Consider the following 27,961-nt stretch of genomic DNA (forward strand, 5'->3'; position numbering starts at 1 on the left):
AATAAAAAGGAAAAATATTGTAGTATATACAACTGAAGAGAGGAGGAGAGGGAAGGGAGAAGGGCTAAAGGTGAGAAACCGGTCACTCCCCAGATTTTTGTATCAAGTAAGAATGGCCCTTCAGTCTCCGTTTTATTCTTTGCGAGCTATAACTAGCTAGGAAGATAATGCATAAAGTGCAGCTCAGACGTCTTTGGTCAACTAACCGGTCCGTCTGAATTCAGGGATTTTAATAAATTAATTCTATCACAGTCATAATATACATTTGTAATTTTTTTTTACGTTAGTATTAATCTTAGAGGTTCCTTAAAATTTTTTTTTTCAAAGTAAGTGTTTTTAAAAGTACATATTTGAAAGTTGTATGGTTTAGTTAATAACTTACGTTAGAAGTGATTTTGTTCCATGAGTCCGAATCTTAAACATTTGCACTTTTTCACACAATTGAGATGTTTTCAGGTTTTAAAAAGGGGAGAAGCAAACAGACATAAAAAAAAAAATTTTACCGAGAAAAATGTTCTAAAGTGACACATATTATTATTTTTTTACGATAAAAAATTACCCAGGGCTGCCTGAATTTTCTCTGAACTTTGTTCCTGGGATCATATTCTGCACCTCTGCTGAGCCTCTCAGCTCCCTTGCCCCAAAGTGGCACACTTCACTATACCCCCCTTGTCACACTATTTTGCATTAACATGTGCTAGTAGTTTAGAAACAAAACTCTTGATACATAAAGTATTTCAAATTATGTTTTTTAATTTTAAATATGTTTTATTAATTGCATTTGTGAGCGTAACAATAATAATTATATGTGTCATATATGATATTTAAAATATAATTATAAATGCTAATATAAAAGAAACCATATAAATATAATTAATTTCCTGATTTTAAATATTTTTATGTTAATGAATCTTTTAGATATTTGACTTCATGACCATTTCCTCGGGGAGATTTCCGTATCCTGATCTGTGGCAGAATAATCGCCAAATCTTGGAAACTTCTGGGCAGCGCCCCGCGAGAAAATAAAAAATAAAAACATCCCAGAAAGGAACCAACTCGAAATATTTAACTTGTAACCACTCCCAAGCAAACATCTACATGTTTTTTTGAAGAAAAAAATTTGCAAATTTAAAATCTATTTGGCACCCTGGCGATTGTAGTTGGTGCAACAGATCAGGATATGGAAATATCCCCTTTTCCTCCACGTCACAATTTCAGGAAGCCGATTGAAGCATAATAGCAGGGAAATATTTCCGTATCAATGCCTGTTCATATACAATCTCCAAGGTGCCCAAAGAATTTTAAATTTGCAAAATTTTAAAAAATAAAATAAAAAATCTATATAAGGGTTTGCTTGGGGGCTAGCTATGTCTTACTACCCCTCAAGTTGCTTCCTTTTGTGGTGTTAATTTTAGTTTCTGGCGGGCCATTGGTTGGAAGGCGCCATAACTGGGCGGAGCGATTATTTTTCTGCAGGTATTGATGTGGAAATACTCCCAACATCTTTTATGAATGGCCCATAACCTAATAATTTATTAGTTTTAGGTTTTACTTATGCATTTTATCGTACTAAGAATGATTCAGAGGATAGTTCTTATTGTGTGACCAAAGAAAGGAAACTATGAGCTGAGAAGGAAACATGAAATGAATAAAAATATATAAAATTTAACAGAATTATGGGTTCACAATTCATCACAATAAAAGGTAAATATATTCATGAGAGAAGTTATAAGGTTTGAGTAAAGATTATTACTTTATTTATTAGTTTATGTCATTAATATGATGATACATCACTGGTTTGTTATTTTTGTAAAGATAAATTTCGTACCTATTAACAAATCCTGAAATTGTTCTCAAAAAATGTCCAGTTTTTGTCCTTAAAAGTAACCAAGAAGAAACTCTCATATAAATCTTTGCCAAATTGATCTGCGCAGTTTAAAATTAGAGAAATGTGATTTTTTTTTTTTTGATGATGAGATGAGTAATACTAATGAGCAAATGAGTAATACTAACAAATTTCCCTCAATATTTAAAAATATTGACTGTGGGATAACGATAAAGTAGTTTAATTTTGTTTGTTTTTGTTTATAATTGTAATATTAAAAAAATGTTCGCAATGGTGACAAATTTTCAAACAGCGTTCCTGTATGTTATATATATATTTCCTCATTAAAATTAAAGGTTTTAATCAGAGAAATAATGAAAGGGTAGTTTATGTAAATTTTTATTTGATGTTCGAAATAGACTAAGAACTAATAATAATAATAAAAAAACTGAGTGTGGATTAAAGTAATGATACTTTAAATTTATAACTTTCCATTTAAAATAATTATCTATTTAATTAACATATTTCAATTTCAACTTTACCAATTTAATGTTTTATTTATATGACTGAAAATACTTTTAACACTTCATGTATAGAAAAATAAAGAAGAATGACTTTTTCTGATAAAAGTAATTTAGAATTTTTTTTTTCCGCATCTAAATTTTTTATTTGATACCTGACTGACACATTTGGTCTTTTACTTTATAAATTCATGAGAGTATTGAGCTTGAGTAAAACCAGCTATGATTTTTATTTTTCCAGTGATTAATATGTTATAATTATAGTTTTAACTGTTTTGGTTCAAATTATTAAGTACTTAAGTTATAATATTGCTTTTAAACATAATTTAAAATCATAATTTTTATCATCTCTGTTTGAAGTTAAAATTTTAAATTAGAACTGATTACTAAATACTTCCATTCAGAAAAAGCTGTAATTTTCTTTTTAAGTTGTTTAATTTTGCCATCATACAGGTAAACCTGCCTGTGTGTTATTTTCTTATTTTTCTTAATGGAAAATTGCGCATCTCAAAGGACACCTCACAATTTTTTTTCTCACCCCTCTACAATTTTTGGCGTATTTGATGCACTAAAGCATGTAAATGAAGTTTCTGAACTTCCATCAAATGCATTTGTTTTTAAACTGAAACAAATATATTATTAATATTTTTTTTCAATCATCAGATGCTTTGCTAATTTTGCACCAAAAGAGACATTTTAAATTCTTTATCAACAGTTTTAATCATAGAAATTACCTCTGAGATTATTTTAAAATCAATTATGAAATAGGAAAATAATAACAGAATATGTTGAAAATAAAGAAATCAAATGTAAGCTTAAACAGACATTACTACCTCTACTAGGAAGTCAAAACAAAAGAAAAAATTTGCGCAAAAAGTTTCACTCGACTATTGCTTCTCCTCCAACTAATTATTATAAAAAAAATCATTTTATTGCAGACTAAATCAGCTAGGTCTTATCTTAACACATTGCTAACTGGTGACAAACTTTTCATGCCCAAAAGTTGTCGACCGATGTCAACTGGTCATTGTATTTGCAATGTCGAGTTAGCTCATCATCAGTCGACAATGTTTTGGCTTGAAATCAATCTTTAAAGTGATTTACTTACTTTACTTCAATATTCAATTAGAAGATAATAACTAGTCACATGGAATAGTTTATGTGTGAAATTGCCAGTCAATAAAGTGTCAAAAGTTATGTGTCAATTAAAATATTGAAATTGTAATTACAATAACAAAATATTGTAATCTACTTTGAGAGCAAATTATTCACCTGTACAGTAGCTTTTTTTAATGTTTTATTTTACATAGTTTTTAAATTAGTTTTTAATATTTATATTGCTGAAATGCCTGCTATTTGGAATATTTTTGAAAACTTAAAGCTTGTGATTTTTCAGGTATAAAATTGTTCTCCTTTTATGTTGATAAATCAAAGAAATTTCTGTATTGTGATCTGTCGCAGAATAATCGCCAAGTTGTGGCAAATTCCGGGCAGCGACCCGCGAAAAACTGAAGACGAAAAAAAAATCACATAAATAGGCCAACTCGTAGTCACCTCTGGGCAAACAAGTACGTGTTTTTTTTTTTTTTTTTAAATTTGCAAATTAAAACTATTAGGCATCTTGGTGATTGTAGTTGGCATGACAGATCACGATGCGGAAATATCCCAGACAGATCTGTGCAACTTAAAGGAAACAGTACATTCAAGTTTTTTTTCTTGTTATTGCTTGGAAAATATTTCTGCTATATTATTATCATTAATTTTCCAACGAGGCTTTTTCTCGCAAATTGAAATTTTCTAAAAATTAAGGTGAAATTTAACAGCATTTAGGAAAAAAATTAAGTTTTTATTCAGTAGGGTGACCTGGGGTAATTCACGATCACTCTATTTCTGGGGTAAATAATGATCACCTAAGTTTTATTTTAAAAAAATTATTTTTTTTTAAATTTAAGACATGGACAGGAATGCTTGTACACTTTACTAAAGTATAACTGCATTTACTTAATAATAATTTTTTGTTTAATCTAACAAAATATGTATCTTTTAAACTGCTTTCTGTATTTTCCATTTCAAAGATGGGTTTCAAAATGTGCACATTTCTGCAAAGATCCCCTCCTTCTCTTAATAATAAATATTTTGAGTCACTTTCTTTTTCTTTGATATAAAAGTAGTGTAAGCTTTTGTTTAATTGTTTCACATCTACTGTAAACATTATAATTGATTATAGGAAACTATATCAAATGTTACCTCCTACAGATGGGGTAATTATTGATCACTGGGGTAATTCCTGATCATTGTCATTTCTTCTTATAAATAGTATATAAAATAGCTTATAAATAGCTAATTGTCTTTTCTTAAATAACAGTTCATATTTATTAAGTGGAACAACTATAAAATATATTTTAACTGTCATCACAACATTTGTTTTTAACTGTATACAAGACTGTATTCTGATTTGCACCATTTCTGGTTTGTCTTACCTTGCTTCTATCTTAATTTTATGTGTGTACATCGTTAGAATAATTTTTAAGTTTATAAATTAGCCTAGTATAAATATGGTGAGAAATTATAAGCCTAAAAAGGATACTAAGCTTCTAGAAAACAAAATTAGTGAATTTCTTTTAATGATTGAAAATGAAAATTTCAGTGTGAGACTGTTGACATACATTACTTAACTTTACACTTTCCCTTAATAAAGTTAAAAAATCCAGCAAAAGTTACCCATGTGGGAACTCTCTTATATTTCAGTAGAACATGAGAATGAGTTGGCTGATTGCCTAAAATGTATGGCATGATGCAAAGATTTTTGAAAATTTAAAGTGTTAATCGTTCTTCTTGCTTTTAAATAAATCATTTTATTAGCTGCTTAAGCATATCTTTTTGGTTTATTTGTTTGACCTTGATGTCTTATTTGTTAATTATCATTATATAATTATTTTTAAACGGCCCCTTTACAAAAAAAACTGGTGATCAGTAATTACCCCAGAAGTGATCAGGAATTACCCCAGAAGTGATCAAGACCAGGGGTTATTCCTAATCACTAAAAATTTAAAATGTTTTAAATTCTAGTTGGATTTTCAAACAAAAGAAGGTGGCATTGGACTCATCTCATATAGCCTCAAACTTCCAATAAATATTAAAATTCTATTTTGAATAGTTTTTGCACAAAATAGATGTTTGTGTTTTTTGATCAGGAAGTTTTTGATCAGTTTCCCCAGGTCACCCTATATTTTAAAAAACAATTATGCAAATAAAAAACCTTGTTGAAAACATTTATTCATAGGTATTTTCTGATTTATTTTGTGTTTAAAAAACTACGAAAAGTTTTGTTTAATTGAAGTATATATTTTGTTTATAGGGATAACAATAATTCTGATGCCAGGATGAATCTTATTCTCTTCTGAAATCCCATTTTCATAACATGGGTAATTCTGAAATTGTATGAGACTTATTAACTTCTGAGATTCATGACATGAAGATGTCTTAAAGTCTAACTGTTCTCGACTCCATTTTAAGAGCATCAGGAACTTGAGGTTCGTAAAAATATTTTTAAAAATGTATTGAGAATAAATTTCATTTTCACGAACATGTTATGTATAGAGAATTATTCAACATCTCTTTCAACTTAGTAATGTAAGTATAACGGGTAAAGTATTTTCATCTTTCAACTTAATAATTTTATCTTTTTATATTAAAAAAACTGGATATTTTTTCACAATACAGTTAAAAAATTTTAGTATGAAAAAAAAAGTATTTTAGGTATTTTTTTATGTAATTAATTTTGTCCACTTTTATCCTTTTTGTATCCAATGAATTTTCTTTTAATTTTGTTAATCTTGTTCTTAACAAAAAAAATCAGAATCAGCTGGTTTAAACCAATGTGTTTTGAACTAAGTCTATTCTCAAAATTTCTTCAAAATGAATTTTTTAAACAAATTAGTATTTTTTTCAATTACTGTAATTTTTGGTAGATGTGCCGCATAACTAATTAGAATTGGATCGAAATAATATAAGCCTGGAACAAACTACCATAAAATAGTTTTCTATGAGAAAAAAATTAATTGTTAAAAATTCTTAAGATTTGCATTGACGAAGACTTTCAAAAAAGCAAATACTTTTGATATTTGACTGATTAACTAGCTAATTTGAAATCCTTAGCGTGCGCTCTGTATATGCAATATGTTTTTTATTTATTTGTGCAATATTTTCAAAATACATTACTTATGTGAAAAAGCATTTTAACAAAGAAAGCATTCAAAGTCATTAAAAATATTTTTGTTGTATATTATTTTATTTAATACTGCATTATGTTAATTAACATGTTCATATACTTATTGTTCCTTTATGCTTAAATATATAACTGAATTTAATTTTTTATTTATTATCATGTCATTAGATCTAAATCATACTTTTTATATGTATATATTTATGCAAACCAATTGCCATTTTTACCCCTTTTCATCATTCTATTATTTTCAAATACTTTTAATTGAAACAATATATTACTATGAATAGTTCATGAGAATAAAATGTTGATTTATAATTAAATAAACTGTTATAATATCATAATCAATTTTTATTAATACTACTGAAATAACAAATAACACATGCACTACTCATATTTTGAATTTCCTATAAAAAGGAAATAGCTGACTAATTTTAATAATGAAATGCTGTTAAATATGAATACTCCAATTGACCCTTAAATAATATGATTAGATTATAAATTTCCGTATAAAACTAAGAAAAATAATACAAAGAGAGTTATATTTTTGATGTGAAAAACTTTTTTGTTTTCTGGTGCTATATTATATTTAATTTGTATAGTAAATTTAGTTTGTTTAATTTTAAGCAGACCCCTTCAGACAAAATACAACCCTGTTTTGAAATATTCCGCAGTTAATATGTCCGTAGATAACTCCTTGATTGTAATTTTTACTTTCTTGTTTTCAGTCTCATTAGAAAGGACTTTTTCCCTAAAGTAAAGGATTTTTTCTGAAGATGGACATCAAACTGTGCCTCAATCTAGAATGACATAAATTGGGATGAAAAAGGTCATAAACAAATGTAAGTTTTTCTTTCATTATTATTTATCAATTTTATAAGAATTGTGATTCATTTATCCAACAATTTACTACTATTTTTTTTCTTTTGCAATTTAAGTTTAGTATTTGAAAATATTTACTTAAATTGCAAAAATTGCATCTCAAATCTTAAATTGCAAATTGCATCTCAAATATGTTTGTGAATTTATATTTTTTTGAAAATTACTTTTGCTTTGAATATGATATTTTTGTACTTCATTTTATTTATTTTTGTATTGTGTGTAATTATAATAAAATTCGCACAGGTTTTTACAAAATTTTTCCTTTGGAAAAAGTGTAAAGGAAGATTAAGATTAAGTTCGCTTTTAAGTATAAATTTTTTTTTTAAAACCCATTAAAGAAAGTCATTTTTATTCTTAAATTACTTTAACTTTCATGAAGTAAGGAAGTCAATAATTATCTTTTATAAATGTGTAAGCAAATACAAAACTTTCTTACTGTAGTTTATTTTTCTTTTCTTTTAAAGTTAATAAATATATTTACATTCATTTGTTTTTAATGTAACTTGCTTTGTTTTTTTTTTCTTTTATTAAAGAAATGTTGGTATGTTTTGTTATAAAAATGATTTATTTCTAAATTTTTATTTATGAATCAGTTGAACAGTTTTGGAATTGAATAAATTTATATATTAGAAATAAAACAGAAGAATCTTCATTCATATAAATTGATTTAAAACTAGGTGCAAAATTAAATTACTAAGTTCCCCATTTTCTACTATTATTCTTTAAAAAAACCTTTCATTATTTTTAATATTAATTCCGTTTTTCTGGAATACTATAAATATTATGTAAAAAATAAAAATCAAGTCATTCCACTACAACTATTGAGTTCTCTAAAGATTTACATAGAAATTTTTTTTTTATTTGTTCTTCAATAAAATTGAGATAATTTTTTTAATTTCTTATAAAATTTACTTTCTCATTGTTACATTTACATAATTAAGCATTGAAGATTATTGTTTCAAAAAATTATTATTCAGGTCTTAATATTAATGGTGGGCACTGAAGCTTGACTCCAACCACAATAAAATAATTATTAGTGGTTCCCAAGACTGGTAATCGATGTAAGGGTTGATATGCTGTTTTGATTTTGGTTTTTTGTCACAAAATAGCATATTTTATCATAATCTTGAAGATTTCACACTCTTTATATTCTGATTTTTTAAATTTAAATTCACTTTATTAACTTTTTTAACAAAACATCGGATAAATATGTGCAAACGCATGTTTGCTGATAAGAAATTTTTTTTTTTGTGTGGGCCTGCTTGAAAAAATCAATTTTTCCACAAGGTGGATTTTTTAAAAATTTATTGTGTACTAATACTTTAAAAGCAAAATAATTGCAAATTATTGTCCAGTAATGTTTAAAGGACAATAATTAATGTTTAATTATGAGGAAACATTAATATAGATAACACAGATACTTAATTTTTTCATCAGAATATACTAATGTTTAATTATGATGGAACATTATGCTCTGATAAAAAAGTTAAGTATCTGTTCTTAAATAAGAACATTGGGACTTCTAAAACCTTATGAATATATTTTAATTTATATAAAATTATAATTGAATATTATGTTTTTATTAGTCAAATTTTCATTAAAAGTGCTTAACTTTTAATTGAATAATTTTGCCTTTGTTTCGGCAGATTACATGGATTTAAGTTATATAACTAAATCAAATTACTTCATTTATGAAAAATTATCAATTTGTATTAAATGAAGTTATTTTTTATAACTTGAAAATGTTATTAAACTTCTAAAATAGAATTTATAAATTAAGTTTATATATTATTATAGAATTAAGAAACTGCTTTTATGTAATTTAGCTCTTAATGGACCAATGCTGCCATGGCACTTGTACTTATTCTGTCGAATGCCACACATTTGACAGCAAAAATCAATAATTTATAGTTGTTGTAACTACAATTAATTTAATTATAAATTTGTATTTAATTATAATTTTTTTAAATTACAATTAATGTTATAGTTGTAATTACACTTGGTAGGAAGTAAACTTGAATATATAACATCTATGAAACTTATTTGTATTCCATTTCTTATGATTTCATTGAAATTGAATTATGTTTTGGAACATTCTTTTCTCAGTTGGTAAAATTAGTACAAAAATTCAGTTACACAAATTCTTTCACATTAAAAAAAAGTGAAAATAAAAATATTTGGAATAAATATTGAAAAAAATTCTTTGTAACAAGTTTTTATATTTCGCTTCTAGGGATGCACCACATACTCCGTTGTAAGCCAATCTTGCTAAATATTCAGTTAGGCCAAGAAATTTCCTTTTTTTTCTTCTATTAATGAAATTGTTTATTTATAAGTGTATACAGTCAAATCCCGTTTTAACGAAATTTCAATGTGACGAATATTTTCCGAATCCAAAAATGATTCTCAATAGAAACAATGAATTAAAAATACCAATATTACGAAATTCATAATCTGATTTTAGAGAGTTGAAAATAAGCAACAATTCTCAATTTCTCTCATGATCAAAACACTTTTCCATTCTTCAAAAGTTCACAATGATCTCAGAATTCAAATATTTTTGCATCTTCAAAATAAAAAGTTTCAGATATGAAAGGAACATATATATATATAAAAAAAAAGACAAATCTCTCGGAAGGGACCACCCTGAAAAGACTAAACCCCATTCAGCCAACCAACCCGTTCCTGTTTGAAGAAGTAAGAATACATTTGGCTTTCTAAAAGAGTGATTTCCAGTTCAGTTGTTTGAAAATGTGCATTATTTGGCAAAGTTTGTAATTTCTACTGGTTCTAAATCACTTATACAGAAAAAAATTACTGATTACGTAATTTCTGATAGGTAAGTGATAATAAATCCATACTTCCTTTTAATTTAATTGTTTTTGTGAGCTTTTAAAATATTGATTTGATATTTTCTAAATGTTGAGTACAAATAGATCACAACTGTAATTAAATGCAATATTTATGATTTTTTTATGCAAAAAATTCCAATGTAACAAAATAATTTTGGTTAATGTTGAAATTCGTAATATAGGTATAACGAATTTTCGTTATTGCATAGTGATTGCTTCGTCCCCTAGGAATTCGCTAAAGCGGGGTTCGACTGTATTACAAAAATTAATGTTAAAAAGTTGATTTAGAGTTATTCATGAGATTTTCTGTAACTTTGTCGCCTTATGTTAAATGAAGTACTGTTTCAAGTAAATACAGGCCCAACACACACACACATCCAGGCACTTTAAGTCATTCCACTTTTTTTTCATTTTGCTTAATTTAATACTATTTAAATTTGTTATAATAAATATCTTAATAAACTCTTTTAGAAGATAAGAGTGCAATTAGGTCTTTGAAAATTTCTAATTTTTTAATAATGATGTTTCATATATTAGCGATTTATAAGTGTAACAAATATCCAAGTTGTTTTGTTTCTCAATGTAACGTATAAATAAAATGGTCTAAAGCGATTTTTCATGTTGTCAGCACATTCTTACTGGCCAGTAGAATGGTAAAGTTTCTTAGTTATGCCGATCACTAGTCTAGTGGTTATTGCACTGAACTACGGGGCTAGTGGTTGTGGGTTCGAAACCCACTGTAGGCATGGATGTAACTTTCTCTCTCTCTGTTCTATGTCCTTTCGGCTGTGTGAATGTAACTCAACCTATAAACGGGTTTGTGGTTGTATGACATGGGCGACGCTACTCGACCACGGTGGCTGAGCCACAGGTGCCCACTGGGTAATGATAAGAGAGTAGCAATTCTGGCATTTCTGAGGCCTATGGGAAATAGACTCTAAAAGCACGCCATTGAAAAGAAAGTTTCTTAGTTATTTACTTTTAGATTATTTAATTTTTTATCATTTAAAGGTATTTACTTGTCATAATTCTTTATCGTTCTTTCTTAATATTTTATGTGAGCGAGTAAAATGCTGTATTTAATATTTACCATCAGCATTTTGCTCACTCACATCACAAAAATTTTTTTTTGGTACCTTGTAATTCTTACTCTGTTTTTTTATTTTTAATGTATTGATTTAATATTTTAAAAAATCACTATTTAAAGAGTCTTTTGAAAAATTAAATAGTTGTCTGAAATTTATGTAGATAACAAAATACTATTTAAGTTTTAGCTTAATAGTTATCAGTTTTAGAAGTAAATTTAAATTAAGATTTCCTGGTGCTCAAAATATCATGTTTTTGTCAAAAATCGATTAAAAATTCCATAATTTTCTGAGCACTTTTTCTTTTAACAGATCCTATATGCACTGCAAACGTATTCGAATCGCAATATTGTAATTATAGTGTTAGCTCTTTTTTCTAATTATTGGTTTTTGTTTTTTAGACATATAATTTTCAGCATTATACCATTAGTAAATATAAAAGGTAATTAATTGCTATACAATACGAAGTTTAATTAATTCAATTATCATTATTTTTTCTCACATGTTAAGTTTGTATTTTCAAATTCTGAGATACAATTTTGTAAATGTGACACTATATATTTAAGGCAACTTTTGGGGATTCTTGTAATGCAGAAATAAGTCATAAAAAATTAGAGAAGAAGAATCACTCTTAGAATTTTTTATTCGACAAGCCTTTTAACAAAAAAAAAAAAAAAAAAACATATCAGAACAAGAATAAGCCAATATGTACAAAATAAAATTATCAATTTCAAGTCAGCAAAGCAACAAGGGCACAGCTGAGTTTTATATCTCCATTTCTAAGAAACTAAATACATTTTCGAATACCAACAATTGAGAATCTCAATTCATTTTCGGCCTTTAAACTCACCGGTCATAACATTATAAGGCACCATAAAATCTATTTTTGTATAAACTAATTTACAAATTTTTATAACTTAATTGCCTGTACAAAATTTTTACAAAATAAAATGCAGCATTTATTTTATATTTTACACAGATAAATATGCTGCATTTATATTATAAGTATCTGAAGTCAAAAGGTATCTATCAAAACATGTAAATTGACCCATTAACAAATTCAATTTCAGAACAAATTTTAAATGATAACAATTCTATTCCAGTTTTCCAGTCCTTCACCACTTTTAGAATTTCATTAAATTCAACAGTTATTTTAAAAATTATCAACTAACTACAAAGAGTGTGATAATTATTAAATGATATTTTTTTATTTGACACAAAGAAGTTTTTACAATGAGTAAAAGATAGAACTTTTTCTAAAATTATATATAATTGCTCACTACACTTCTACGACACTTGTAATTAAGTGAAACGTATAATCTTAATTTTTAATAGTGTCATTTCTTTAAATCATTGTTGATTTTTATTGCACTTTAGTAATAAAGTAAAAATCTATATTCAAATTTCCAACGTTACTTTTTTTTTGCTGTTTCTTAATTAAGCTATTTAGAATTATATATTTGACTGTACATGTGTATTAAATTTTTACAAAATTATTCACTCTTTATAAATATCTTTCTTAAAAATATCTTTGTATATTTATTTAAAAAACACTAAGAAAAAGAACAAAATTGTTTGAGCAAAAATGTTTTCTTTTGAATTCTGTACTTAGATTTCAAATTTAATCTTTATTTTTAATTTGAATAATACACATAAAAGTAAATTACTATATAAATCATAATGGTTTAATTTAATTTTTATTTAAAATTTTTTATAATTATGTTTTTTGGCCATATTTGAAACACTTTTAATGACATTATTATTGAAATTTAATGTTGATGTTAGATTTTCACTTTAAAATAGACCAGTTTTAGTGTAAAAATGAAAATAAAAATTCTTTTATTGGTTCTTATTCAAATATTTATAACCTAATTTATTAAAATTTTCAAAATAAAAAACAATACTATAATAAGGGACCATATTTTCATAAATGTGAATCATAAAGTAATGAAAAAATAGTATGAAAAATATAAATTCCTAACATATAACGTCAATAACTAAAAAATTTTTTTTTTAATAAATGGCTTTCATAAAATTTGAGAGTTCAAACTACAGTGGATTTCACCACAATCTAATGATTCTATTTCCTAAATTTTTTGGTCCTCACACATCGAATGATATGGTTCAAAGTGTGTTTTGTGGTCTGGGGAGTTTCATAGGATATTCGTCCAGATATATGCATAATATCTGTTTTTATAAGTTTGTTTCCTGCCGATAGTTACACATCAATTTTGTGTAATATTTCTTTCTTACTCAATATATATGTATCTAAAGTTCCAAGAAATTTTTACATTATTAATCAATGTGAACTACTTTTTTTTAAACAGTATATTAACAAATTATTTTAAGCTAGAAATTTTGCTGTTAAGAAATTGGTTGATTTTAAACCTCATTTTATGAAAAAATCTCTAATTTGGTACAATTGCAATAAGTTGAAAAATTATGACAAATGGAACCCTATTTGTGTAAATAAGTGTACAGTTTTAAAATCTAATGTTCTAATTTGGGTTCATGCTTTACATATTTGACAACAAATTTAAATGATATTAAGGTACAAATAGACTTTAAGTTACACTTTTAGCATTAACCTTTCACACTAACCCACATTCACATACACAAGTTCTGAAGTCTCTGTGCATGCCCACAACACTGATCACGGAAAACAGCGCACACACATTACCAGAGTTCCCTCTGGGTTATGGAAATTTGGAATTGTTAGAGAATTTGGGGGAAAAAAAGGTCAGAGGATTGTCAAGGAATAATGTGGTTTTTTAGTCAAAACCAGGGAAAGTCTTGCAGCAAACCCAGAAAATAAACAATTTTGAAATTTAAAGTAACAAGTTAGACATCTAATTTTATTATTTCTTGTAAAATGTTGCACACATTGTTAATTTTTTTTATATCTGCAATAAAGTTTTAATTATTAATAAATAAAAATTACTTGGTTATCAAATTTCTTTTTTCAGTTCAATAATACTATAATTTTTAATTTTTTATTAAACTTTCTGTATACATTAATTTTGGTTCTAAATTGTAAGTAAAATCTCTTATAACTGACTCTTCATAAACTATACGTTGAATTTTTTAAAATTTTCCCCAGTTTTTGTGCAAAATATTGATTTTATCAATAGTTAAATCAAGTACTAAAATTTTGTTTTTTGCAAAGCTGTAGCATTTGACATATTTTCTGTGACAAAGTAAGTTTCATTGCTTATTGAATAAAAAAAAAACTTTTTTTGCATGAAATATTGCAAAAATGTAAAGTGGAATTTCTTGGAAAACATAGGAAAGTCAGGGAATTTTATATCTAAAAATAAGTGGGAAACCTGAATTACATCAGAACATGCATGCGTCAAGGGGTGTAAAATGTTAGTGTTAAAAGTTTCTATTATTTGGAGAATTTTTTTTTTTTTTTTTATAATTTATATTATTTGAAAAATACCACAATGATGCTAGTAAGTCTGAATTAAAAAAAAAAAATTCCTGTTTGTGGTCTGAGTACTTAGTCACTCCTCATACCAAATGAAAATTTAAGAAGTCTAAAGACATGTGATTTACGGTTAACAGTCAAATAGGTAAAATCTTACTGTATGTTTTTAAAATTTGTCAAGACACTAAATTTCTAATATAAATGTGGGCTTTAAAAAAAAGAAATAGAACTTTTGCTAAAGGTGTTGTTTTTTTAACAACTTTTCAAACAGAAAGGCATATTCAGTAGGAATAACATTGAAAAAGAAAAGCCTTATTTCAAGTATTCAAAACATCATATTCAAAAATTTGGCATTTTTTTTTCTTGGACATGAATTAAGTATCCCCTTATACTTAATTGTAAATACAAAAAAAAATGTGATAAAGCTCTATTGGTCCACAAGCTCCTAAATGATGCAAACCACATCAAAAATAATACAACACATAGGGCGGCACAATTTAGGAGGGAATCTTATCTGGTCCAATCTTTCTTGTAAGCGACGGACATGCTGTCCTTGGTGTCCCCTCGCTGTCCACACATAAATTAAGGCACACAATAGAATATGGCACATGACAAACCATCGTCTTTAAATGGGTTCTCTTCCATCATCAGTATAAACTTTATTATCATCAAAGGATTGATATGAGGAACGATAATTTTTATGAAGTTTCAATTCAACAGAGGTTTGTGGTGAATCAGCGAAAAGCCAGCAAAAGATGAATTCAGTGTTCGATCTCGAGCATTTAAATGATATGGCATATTCATTTAGGTAAAGTCTGGTTTCTCCCCCCAAGGGAAAAACAAATCGTTCGGCGAATTAAAGTCCATGTCATCACCGAGGAAGTCCAAAGTGTCTTGACCATTGGGGAATAAAGAGTCTGGTTCACAAGATAGGGAGTATGATGAAGACGAATTCTGAAAGTTGTTTGATGTTGATGATTGAGCGGAACTTTCACTGTGTATTGGCAGCCAATCGATGATGTCGTTTTCGGTCCCTATATTAAGAAAAAAATAACTATTAAGTTAAAACAAGATTTGCATTTAGTCAGTGTTTTCATCATAGAAAAAAAGTGGGTGAGAATTTTTCCACCCTTTCTCAAAAACAGAGTGAGATTTTAGAAAGTTAAGTGAGATTTCTAAAAACTAAAAAAACACAAATAGACTTGAAAAAAAAATCATTTCTTTTATTATAAATTTTTAACGTTATAACGTTTTAACGTTTGGAGTTCTATTTTTTAAAGCATTGAATATTTTTGCTGCTTTATCATAGAAGATTTTGCCTTTACTAGGTATTTGTCCATCTTACATTAGTGCATAAAAAATTTGAACGTCTTACATGAAAAAACCTCACCTACGGTAAACACGTGGTTGCAGAGAAATGTGTTCTGAAAGGGGTTCCGTGGTTCGGAAGGGTTGTGTTCTGTTGTTCGAAAAGGTTCTAAACAATACTGGTAAATATGGAAGCTAGATAACGGGGCAAATGGTAAAAATAATGAAAGATCCAGGAAGAAAAGTGAAACGGATTTTATTCTAAATGGCGTAATTCGAAGCTTTTTCCAAAATGCGAGAAATTTGCGAATTTTGAAATTGATATATAGAATGCGCGAATTTCTCGCGGTAATAATTTTTTAATGCGAGAAAAGAAAAAAATATGCGAGGATCTTGCGTTCTCGCGCTGTAGTGAAAACATTTAGTACATATTTCTAATTTAAAGTTGCTTTTATGAAAGGCCCTTTTTAGAATTCTTGGACTATCCAATATTACTTGTGCTTGACCTGCTAATCGAAATATTCCATTAACCGCTTTCCTCATTATCCCGAGTTAACTGGGGTATGTATATATTAAAAATATTTATTATCCCGAATAAACTCGGGCATAGCAGAATTCGTCAATATGTTTTGTTTTTATCACGTTTTTACTTGGCCGAAAGCAAAGCAAAAAATAATGATAATCTGCTGTGATTGGAAGTTTGCCTATTTTTGTTTGGGAGTTTTGCTGTTTGTGGGATTGCAGACGTGTTTTGTGCAATTGTATATACGATGGTTGCTGAATTTACATAAAAAAAAGGAGTAAAAAAATGGCGTTCGCGAGAGAAAGTAAAAGCAATGCAGGTGATTTTTCAGATTATGAAAATGTGAACATATACAAAGACTAATATTTAACTTTTTTATTTGCCCAAGATAATTTGGGATAGTAAACTGATGGTAAATTAAATATTTTTTACACATAAAAAAATTAAAATTTCAACTTAGAACTTGTGTTTCAGTTCCTTGTATTTATTAATGAAATAAAAAAATATGTTGATTTTTAAATTTTTTTTTTCTTCATAAAAATTGGTAGGAGAAGCGGTTAAAGAAAGTAATCAATAAACTGTGAATATCTAGTTCGTTTTTAATGATAGTGCTGTATAGTTATGTGCTGTATAGTTAATTTGAAAATAACTATTTAATAAGTAAAAAATTTATTAGATTAATACACTTTGAAAATATTAATTAACTTTATATTAATAAGGTATTAATAAATGAAATTTATTTCATAAATAAAACATTTCTTAAACAGCTATTTTCAAATTAAATTGAATACTAAACTAAACTCAGTGGCGCGACAGCCCATAGAGGGCCAAGGCCTACTGTGCCCATCTCAGTTTTTTTGACCTTGGGCTCTGGGGTGCTGTTGTGATGTCAACCGACGTCACCTTCCGTCATCACTACGAGTCAACGACGACAGCCTGTAGTTTCTGAATAGCGGCGCTGCCTTACCTTTCCAGAGAGTATATATACCCATTCGTAATAGATGTTCATCGCTAACCTTGTTACGTGCTGTAAGCATGTTATTGTTATGTTATGTTTTATTGTTTTATTAAACTTATACCTTTGTTATCATGTGTCTTGATTGGATACCACCAAGAATATCTCACAATACAATAGGTGCAGGAGCAGATGTTCTGGTCAGGTGGTCAGCCGATCGCGGAACCCCCAGTGTTTAGTTCCCAAGCATGCTTGGTACTCATTTATTGACCCACTAAAGGGATGAAAGGCTGAGTCAACCTTGCCCGGCTCGAGGATCGAACCAGGGACCTGTGGCACGACAGCGCCAAGCGCTACCGGTCAGTCAAAATTGAATAATATACAGCGTAATTATTGAAGAGAAACTAGATTTTCACAATTTTTACTGACTTACAAAATTGCTCGTATGGGTAATTTTGAATTGGAGCAGTAAAACCTATTTGGTTTTGTAAAATAGGCAGAAAGATATTTTATTTTAAGCAAAACGTCTAAGTTGATAATTGGATAGAAGTTAATAATTCTTCAGTGACAAAAAAAAAATCAAAGAGAATAGGAGAGAAGGTAGATGATTATCGAAATGATACAAACTTTCTTTTGGAGCTGAGTTATGACAGCATATTATTGAAAAAAAAATTATAAATGTTTGTGAAAAATAGCCAATCAATTTTGGTTCACAGAAGTATGTAGATAATCAAGGTTTTATCGAAAAAAATTTTAATGAGAGGAGGAAAGAATTTTTTTATAAAAATGTTTTATGTTAAATAATTTACTATTTTGATGGAAAAATATACAAATTTACATAAATTATATAAAAAATTTATTAAGTTTTACAATTATTTTCCAGGATGCATTATTTATGAATGGAGATAGCTACATGTTACATATGGAGATAACTACATGTACACATAGCTGTCTTACATGCCATAGCCTATAAGACAGCTTGCATTTTCACCTAGCATTTTAACTTTGAGTAAGTATTCCTTCAGAATTTCATACACCTATTAAGCAGTTTTTTTTTGCATTTAAATCTTGATCCATAATTCTGTCATTGTTCATTTTCATTATTCATGTATGTATATTTGTATTTCATTGTTTTTGTGATCCCATTGTCATCAAATGCTAATTTTATAGTGTAGATCGTTTTTGAAATTAGCAAATTCTCATATCTTTTGTTCAGAAATTCCAAAAACTTTAAATTTGAGATATTTCGCTTTGAGAAGAAAAACAGGAACTCTTGATACTAATTAGGAAAAAGATAATGAAGATTTGTTACAGTTAGGACAAAACACCTCAAATAGCATGTTTGAAGTTTACATGCATCAGTTGATGAAAATTGTTGAAATCATATCGATTGTTTGAATTTGACACAATTTAAGAAAATGACGTAACTACAGATTGTGCCTCATATGTTAAAAATGTCTTTTTCTATTTATGAGCTAATTTTCTTAATTTTGGTGTCATTTGAAAAGAAAGTCAACACTATGTAATTAAGCTATTAAAGTGTTGAAAATATTTATATAATCTTTTAAAACTTTTTTTAAAAATTTTATGAATTTTTTACCTGGAAGTATAAATTTTTAACACATAATATTAAATATATTTTTCAACATAAAAAGAATGAAGAGGGTGCTTTTTGTAATTGAAAAAATAAATAAATGAAAAGTTTTTTAACCAAAATACTTTTTTATATCACAAAAACAGTTTCTTGACTTCAATTTTTTTCTCATAGTGTTAAATATTATGTTTTTCAATATTAAAAAAGTCACAAAGCTGTTATTTGTAGATCAATTTAAAATTGTACTAAGTGGATCATAACCAAAATAATTTTTAAAAAATTTAGCATAAAAATAAAATTTCCTATTTTGGCTAAAAACTACTTTTTATATTTTTACCGTCCGAAAGCAAAAAAAAAAAAAAAAACCTTTAGTTTTTAACACTGCAAGAAAAACTATTAAGGTGGTTTTCCTCTAAAAAAAATTCTTCAAATTTGCAAAAACAAATTCCCAGCAAAATTATTTTATTTTTATTTTATAACCGTCGTTGAACAGCCGACCCAATTTCATGGGTTTACGACTACTAATGTTCAACTCCACAGCCTTGTAATTTTGAACCAATCCAGAAGACAAGGAAACTCCTGGATCAGTACCCCCAGAGGTATTCATTTGTTATGGGAACATGGAGGACTTTGAGACTTGACAGATTTAACGTGCATCAGTCACCATTTACTACACGGGGAGTCTTCGGCCGGCGAGGATCGAACCCACGACCTCTTGGATATGGGCCCAGCGCCCTACCGACCAGGCTATCTCGGCCTCAGCAAAATTATTTAAATAATTTTTTTAAAACTTTATACTAATATTTTCAGCTTTTTTAAAAACTTAATTACATTACACTGACTTTTTTTTTCTAATGATGCCAAAATTAAGAAAATTGACTTATAAATTAAAAACAGAAGATAGTTTTAACATATGAGCCACCATCTGTCATGAATTGAGTCTTTCAAACTGGCCCCCTTACTAAAAATTCTAAAAAAAAAAATTATTTTAGCTGTTTTTTATTAAGATTAGTTTTATTCAAGAAATTGTCATGAAAATCTGTGACATGACATCAACAGCCATTGCTTTAGTTGTATGTTTTCTGAAAAAGGAGCATTTTCCTCACATTTGAACATTCTTCTTTTCTCTAACCTCTTAAATTGATGAGCTTGAGGAAATAATCATCACTCTTATACTATGTTTATTTAGAGATATATAGAAGATATGAAAGTTTATAAAGATATCAGATCATGTTCGAATGCAATTTTTTTTAAAATCAAGATCTTCAGCATTATTTTTCAGAACTATCACTAGTTAATATATCGATATCTTGTTGCCTATAAGAAAATTTTGTTGATTTTCACCAAAATGGCTGTATTGAAAATTTTAAAAGCAAAAATTAATGGTGGTCCATTGGTCTATGACCATTCAAATTTGACTAAGACCACCTTAAAATAAATTATCAGGGATTCCTCAAACCAATAATAATAATGATAATAGTTGTTGTAATTTTTTGATTTAGTGTTTCGCTCTGTGTTTTTGTCACAAAATAGCATATTAACATTACATGTTCTCTGGATTGTAATTTTTCATTTAAATTTACTTTATTAAGTTTTTTATAAAAATAAATATCTAATAGACATGTAAACAGATCTGTGAAAATGTGTTCGGACTAGTAATACCTTTTAATTGCTGATCAGTAATTAAATTTTCTTAATTTCTACCACTGGCTTATTGTCCCATGTTCTGTGATTTTGTTTGCTTGTTTTGACCTAGGCTTTACTTTCCACCTTTTGCTTATAAATTTTATGTTGTGGGTTTTTTAATTATATACTGTGCCATTTTTGCTCTCATGCATACGGAAATAATATAAAGGGTATTACAATGTAAAAAGCGAAATTCACACACCTTTGTCGTTTATAGATTTCAAAGAGCAGTTGACACTTGATTTATTAACCCCATAATCCAAGGAGGCTCGGAGTTCTTGAGGCAAGGATATGGTCAGAGTTGGGTCCAGTGTGGAGGATACTTGATCATCACCGTCCAGTCCCAAGTCCATATCGTTCAAGTCCAGAAGGGGACCAAAGTCCAGTGAGGCTGTGGTCGAGCATCCTGTCTCCCCAAATCCAGCGGATGAGGGTGGAGTCATGTCCATCACAGATTGTGCCAGGTTGATGTCAGGGGAGTTGGGACCGTCCATTGAGTTGACCGTTGTCGAGAGGTAGGAAGTGGACGCTTTAGAAAAAAAGACATCACCTGAGGCAATGGATGTTTGATACAGTGGAATGGAGTCTCCATTGTTTGATAGGGGTGTCAAGGCTGATGTTGGCTCTTCAGCTGCACTGGGAGGTAGATCTTTGAGAAGAAAAACAAAACATTGCTAGCATAACCCTGGTGTGTTTTGGACGAAATACTGTTTTAAAAAACTAGAAAGTATAGAGTGTCCAGCAGAAGACCGAATGATATCAAAATTAAAAATCTTGGAAAGAAAAGATAAGTGAAATGATACATATGGTATGTTTTTTGTGTAGGCTGTAAAACATTTTGACATAAATTTTGCACCTTAGTTACACAAGTTACCAACATATGGCATTGTATGTTGTATAGTATTCATGAAAAGCATACATATGTTATAAGACTGTAATTTAACCTGAGATATTCCAGTACCAAAAACTACGTTGCTCAGTACTATACAAGGTTAAGCCTCCTAACCTGATATGACAACCTCTGTTCATGTTTCAATGCTAGAACGGATCGCTCTGATTATTAATGCAGCGTCATCTGTTGGCAATTTGTGTAACTAAATTCCAAGTTATACATAGATATACTGTTTGTTTCATTACTATATCGCCTTTTGTTTCCTGAGATTTTTAATTTTGCGATCAGTCAGTTTTCTGCTAAACTCCCTGTATATGACATAATAATATTATATGAAAAAATGTATAAAAATATTATATATAATGTGAAAAATTTGTAACAAAATTTGAGGAATCGTTTATCAAGGCTAAGCGTGATTAAATCAGGACTAAAAGCATCAAGCTAGTTTTGTTGTCAGATATAGGTGAACTTGGATTATCAGAAATGTCTTTTGGTTTCATTCAAAAGTCAAACTGACTTTAACATTTTAATCACAATTTTATTATAGTTAGTGTTACGCTAATGTTAGTCAATATTGACAAAGAGTCAACTTTTCAAATGTTTTTCACCAAAGATATTATTTAATAATAGTTAGAAAAGTTAATTTCTTATTATGTTACACAGTTTTGAATGCTTAAATGCTTATGTTATCTATTTACTTTTATCATTTTTAAACTATTTGATATACTTTTTAATAAGTTTAAATACCGATTTAAATATGTTTATCATAAAATTTTTCATTATTAGGTATGCAACGCAAGATCATCATAGAATTTCTTTCGCATAAAGAAACACCACCACTTTTAGTTTAAGCCTTTAATTTGGAATGCATTATAGTAGCAGACCATACTAGGAATGAATGATATAAATAAATATTATTTGTATGATTTTTTTTTAATTACGGAAAAAAAAGTATTTTACAGGTAAAAAATACTATTATGTTGATAACATATAAAGAAATCTAGATTTTAATGCTAGAAAACTGGATCATACCGCTCGATTTATCTGTCAAATGAGAATGTGCAGACAGCATTAGAAAATGATTTTATGCTATTGAATTTTTATGTTAGAGATATTGGTATTCCTTCGTTAGCCGGGCACAACTATTTCCCCCCCCCCCAAGAGGTTAAACAACCATTTACTAGTGCCCGGCTACACAAAACTGCAATTTATTTGTCTAAATATAAAAGAACAAATATTTTTTTTTTAAATTATAAAATATTTATTTGAAAAAGTTAAGCTTTTTTTTGTTGATAAAACTGATTAAAAATATTTGAAAAAAATTATTAAAATTCTAAAGAAATCAACAATTTAGATATTTTTTCCACATGAATGAAAACCATTAAAATAAATGTCTGGATCGACGCATATTTTTAGGAGCCTTAATTAATGCAGTAATGGAGAAGCTTTTCAAATTTTAAATTCGAAAACAAAAGCTTTTTATTTGTTAAAAATATTTTATTCTAACAAGTACTACGCTATATTTTCATAATCGCAGAGGTCTCAGACTGGTGTTTGGACAAAACTTAATCTAACAGTTGTTAGAAGAAAAAAAATCGAGTTTTTTTTTCCGGAACTAACTACGACAGTCCCTCTCTATTAAAATAGCCTACTATTTGCTAAAAAACGTTCATTCATACTCTATGTCAAAAAAGTATTTTAAAAAACAACATTTAATTACATTTTTCAAATAGTCAGCTATTTAAAGCAGTGATATACAATAAAGGTAGGAGGTTCAATAGTTAATAGGAATCAGGCTGTTTTCCGGGAGGTCTTTAAAATACGATCTAAAAATACATACCTCCACTCGCTATGAGTACTGCTAGGACATCGTCTACGGCTTGACTCTTGACAGATGTTTTGTGTTTTTTAGGATGGCGCGGATTTCCATCATCTCCCGTCACGGGATGCTGCTGCAAATATTCCAACCCCACAAAACAATTAAAATTTACACTTGGGACACAAAGAGAAGAAGAAAAAAAAAAACTAACAAACGAGATTTTTTCTTCTTCTTTTTTTAAAATATTTTCTGCATTTTTGGACATTACAAAGGAAATGTTTCCAGTATCTGGAAGGCTAATTAACTATTTTAAAAAGAAAATTCTTTCCATTAAAATACTTAATAATTATATGTGAAAAAAAAGTTTTTTCATTCTCCTTCTTTGCGCCTGACTTCGTAACTTAAAATATCGTCTGCACAAGCAAGGTGAGGCCTCTGGAACCATTAAGATTGAAGACTAGTAAGCAAAAATATGATAATTCAAATCAAAAATCGTTAATATTCTTTTTTTTCTTCGCACACGACTTCCATGTAGCCAGCAGAATTTCGCTGAATTCGCATTTTTACTTCATGTAAAAAGTTTTAATTTATTTATAAACAGTTTTACTCTCTTATTAGAAATTTCAAAGATTCATTCGTACTTTTACCCTCGCATTATAAGTTTCGATTATTCATTCGCAGTTTTACCTTCGTATAAAAAATTTCTGTTCTTCACACAAAACAATATGATAAATCGATTTCCTTTTCTGACTGTTCGAATGCTTTTTTGTTTGCAAGAGCTTCAATTCGATCGTTTTCTTCGCACACGACTTGCATGTAGCCAGCAGAACTTTGCTGAACTCGCATTTTTACCCTCACATAAAAGAGTTTCAATTATTCGCAGTTTTACCTTCTTATTAAAAATTTCAAAGATTCCTTCGAACTTTTACCCTCGCATTAAAATTTTTATTCACCTTCATATAAAAAATTTCAGTTCTTAACGCAAATCGATTTCCTTTTCTGACTGCTGGAAATGATAACGGGCAATCAAATTGAATGCTTTTTTATTTGTTTCGTTCGATTGATCAAGATCTTCAATTTCATCATTTTACTTTATTTATACATATTTTATTACTTCAAAATAATTAATAATATTTTAACAAATCGAGCACTGTATCTCGCAAATGTTTTGAAGAGACAGATGATATTTTTACCTGTTTAACCTTGTTGAGGTGCCTCGTGGCTGCGTCGTAATCAGGAGGGGGTCTCGATATTTGAAACTGAGGATCGGTGTTACTTCGTGTAGGTGGAGGCTTACACAATGCGGAGAAACTAGGTAATGAAGATGACCTGTTTCAAACATGAAAATTAAATAAAAGACACATGTTATGAAACATTATTTGCAATTATAATTGAAATAAGTGTGTATAATCAGCCGGCCGACCCTCTCTAGTTTGATTTAGAGGACATATTTTTTAGAGGGAACGGTCGCCTCCCCCCCCCCACAGCTTTTAAGTGTGAGAGGATTAATTCTTTTATTAAAATCTGATACAATATAAAAATGATTTTTTAAGGCAATTTTACGTACTATATAAAAAATAAAAAATTCTTTTTAAATAGTAAACAATACAAGTACTAACAAGAAGAAACACGCTTAACATTAAATAAAGGACTTTGTAAAATAATAACACGGGATGGGAAAATCAGAACAGGGAAATTTCATAAAAATACCCAAAAAGCCAAGAAAAGGAAATAATTTATAATTGATATAAAATTGCAATATTTTTTTAACAATATTGGTCTTGTATTAATGTTTTAAAAAAATGTTTATATTCCATTTGAAAAATGTAAGTGTTTTAAAATATATTTCATGTATAAGAATAATATAACTATATAATTAACAATAAAATTTATGCCACCGTTTAGAAAAACCTGGAAAATTCGACGAATTTAGTCTGAAAAAAAAATCAGGGGAAAGTCAGGGAATTTATTTTCTGAATGTTTGTGGCCATTAAAATTAATAATTTTAAAACAGTTTTTATAACTTTTAAAATTTATTCTTTTTGTAAATACCAGGTTTTATTTCTAAAATGTTAATAAATTATCTGATGTTTAACATTTATGTGTTCAAAAGCTTTAATTAAGAGGCAAAAGCGTGTCGCAAAAACAAACTAATAAATAAAAAGCTATATAAATAATAATAAAAAAAATAGTCTCCTTGCTGGTAATTATCGTAATGCATGATACTCACGCTATAGCGGGAGAATACTTTTTAAAATATCTTTAGAGCGATGCTTACAAATGTAGCTCTTTATTTTCAGTTTAACTTTATAGACATTAAGAATTTTTTTGCAAAAGATGAATTTTATGTTTCTTAATTAGCTGTTTAATTATTAATGTAATGATCATTCGCTGTTTTTCTACGTTATTTAGTAAATTAAGATTGGATTTAACACTTTTTATCGGATACTTAGAAAAAAAACTGCTTTGGAGTCACATTTTTAACCGAATGTTTCACACATTGATAATTTTTTTATTAAAGAAATGATTACTTAAAAGCAGTTTATTCCAAGATTCGGTCATGTCAGCTGTTTCAGAACACTAATGAGTAGTTAAACAAGTACTCAAAAAAACTTTTTTTTCCCAATGCCCTCCTGGGGAATAACCTATGTCATACAGGCATCTGAAGGGCAGATTTGTTGGGCACTTTTCCAGGGGCCCCATATTAGGTGGGCCAACGTTGCTTCCACAGTAAGGACAGATACTACAGAGAATGAAAGAACATCCATGCCTTGCCCGGGACCGATTGCCGCTTCGAACCCAGAACCTTTCTGATGCAAGGGCAGTTCCCCGACCCCTACACAGGCCGGTCGGCTGTACTCAAATATTTAAATCCATATTCATACCTGTTTGTGAGAACGTTAGGTGGCGAGATGACGGTCGTACTTGTTGTCACTGTGTCGGATGTGCTGGAAAATATCGGTATAACACCGGGATAATCTTCCTCCACAATACCATTGAAGGTATGTTCTGGATTGAGGAAATCAGTCTTTTCTTTTTTCACGGGGGATGACGGAGGAAATAAAGTTTTTGCGACCAGATCAATGTCGACATTCAGGGGTCCACTCTTGAGAAGAGCGGTCAAAGTGGAGTTTGGATTGGAGGAGGAAGAAGACACAGGAGTTCCATTAGCTATAATGAAAGTTAAACACAAATCAATTAGGGAGATTTCGCAAATTTACGTTACCTTCCGTACGCTCCCATACGTAAAATTTCAAGTAATTGCGCATGTGCTCGTGAAAAAATATCAAACTTATGTAAGTGAAAATAAGAGATTTTGCGAAAAGTTAAAAACGCTAACGGAATATAGGTGTTGCCCGTGGATTTGCCCTCATGGAAGTACATTGATTTAATTATGAGACATGCCCGCAATTGTGTCAACGTGCGTTAATGTTATGCATTGAATTTTAGTAATAATTTAAAATCTGTCCGGCAGCCATTCAATCACACACCACCGGAAGTATGAGTTCAGGATAGTAGGCAGCAGCAGTGTTAAAATTATTTCCATCTCTGTTGTGATATAAAATAGAAAACTCATTCCAATGCTCCGTTACGAGCTGTACTACTTCCTCACGCACCTCTCAAGACATTACTTTAGTATTGTACAATATATATATATATATATATATATATATGCATGCTAATGCTCGAAAAAGGCCATCTTTGTAATAGATTTAAAGGACGGTATGAGGTATCAATCATGCCATCGCTTTTATTCTTTAAGTTACTTCAGCCATTTTAGAAAGGATCAAAAATTAATTTAAATAATTAATTTGTAACTAAGTTTTTATTCCTATGAAAATACAAAATTATTCTAACTAAATTCTTAACGTATAGCTAACTGGTCAATCCTATTTAAATTATTACTTAAGACAACCTTATAAAATGAATAATAACTATAGTGTTGCCCGAGTTTATGGTGCCACGTAAGGAGAAATATTGATAATTGAGTTTTTCTGAAAATTAATCGTGACTTAAGAAGTTACCTTTAGACTGTAAAAAGCATCTAGACATCGGTAGATCTAATTCTAGATTTTTTTTTCAGGTAAAATATTTGTATGACTCCGATACAGTTTGTGCTGGTTGGCAAAAGATGCAATGCAAGAGAGCATTGTTAAAAGAATGAATTCAAGATAAAGGAACGAGATTATCAAATGAAGTTTTTGAAAGAGAAAGATTCTTTGGTTGTACTAGCTAGAAAGAGGTTGCTCATTGAATTTTAGACGATGTCTTATATCTAAATTCTAAAATAATTTATTGCTATGTTTTATTATCAAATTATGTATTTTTTTAAATAAAATTTATCTTGATTCATTATTAAACAT

At 28.7% G+C, this 27,961-nt stretch overlaps 1 protein-coding gene and 1 long non-coding RNA gene across 6 annotated transcripts in view; one reads left to right on the top strand and one right to left on the bottom strand.

Annotated features, from left to right (window-relative positions):
• The first annotated feature begins 178 nt into the window (after window positions 1-178).
• Window positions 179-27,958, top strand: LOC107441646 (uncharacterized). 3 transcript variants are annotated; one of them, XR_002376863.4, is made up of 8 exons: window positions 179-326; window positions 1,540-1,704; window positions 3,743-3,914; window positions 5,705-5,879; window positions 7,300-7,413; window positions 18,490-18,615; window positions 21,104-21,574; window positions 27,682-27,958. It is a non-coding gene; the product is annotated as an uncharacterized LOC107441646 (long non-coding RNA). The 3 variants fall into 3 exon arrangements; XR_006224669.3 differs by having other exon boundaries at window positions 190-326; window positions 21,104-21,694; XR_011637465.2 differs by lacking the exon at window positions 3,743-3,914.
• The window catches only part of LOC107443971 (uncharacterized), a 288,826-nt gene continuing 275,915 nt past the window's right edge, over window positions 15,051-27,961 (bottom strand). For all 3 annotated transcript variants that reach the window (XM_071184277.2, XM_071184272.2, XM_043038901.3), the window contains 5 exons: window positions 26,483-26,768; window positions 24,791-24,926; window positions 23,619-23,730; window positions 21,089-21,535; window positions 15,051-15,854 (listed from right to left, as the gene is read on the bottom strand). In XM_071184277.2, coding sequence (XP_071040378.2) covers window positions 15,625-15,854; window positions 21,089-21,535; window positions 23,619-23,730; window positions 24,791-24,926; window positions 26,483-26,768 — 1,211 coding nt within the window. In that variant the 3' untranslated portion in view covers window positions 15,051-15,624. The remainder of the gene's footprint in view (window positions 15,855-21,088; window positions 21,536-23,618; window positions 23,731-24,790; window positions 24,927-26,482; window positions 26,769-27,961) is intronic.

The sequence above is a fragment of the Parasteatoda tepidariorum genome, chromosome 3 (genome assembly GCF_982258835.1).
Source record: "Parasteatoda tepidariorum strain Cologne lab strain chromosome 3, Ptep-v5.0, whole genome shotgun sequence".
Classification (NCBI taxonomy): domain Eukaryota; kingdom Metazoa; phylum Arthropoda; class Arachnida; order Araneae; family Theridiidae; genus Parasteatoda; species Parasteatoda tepidariorum.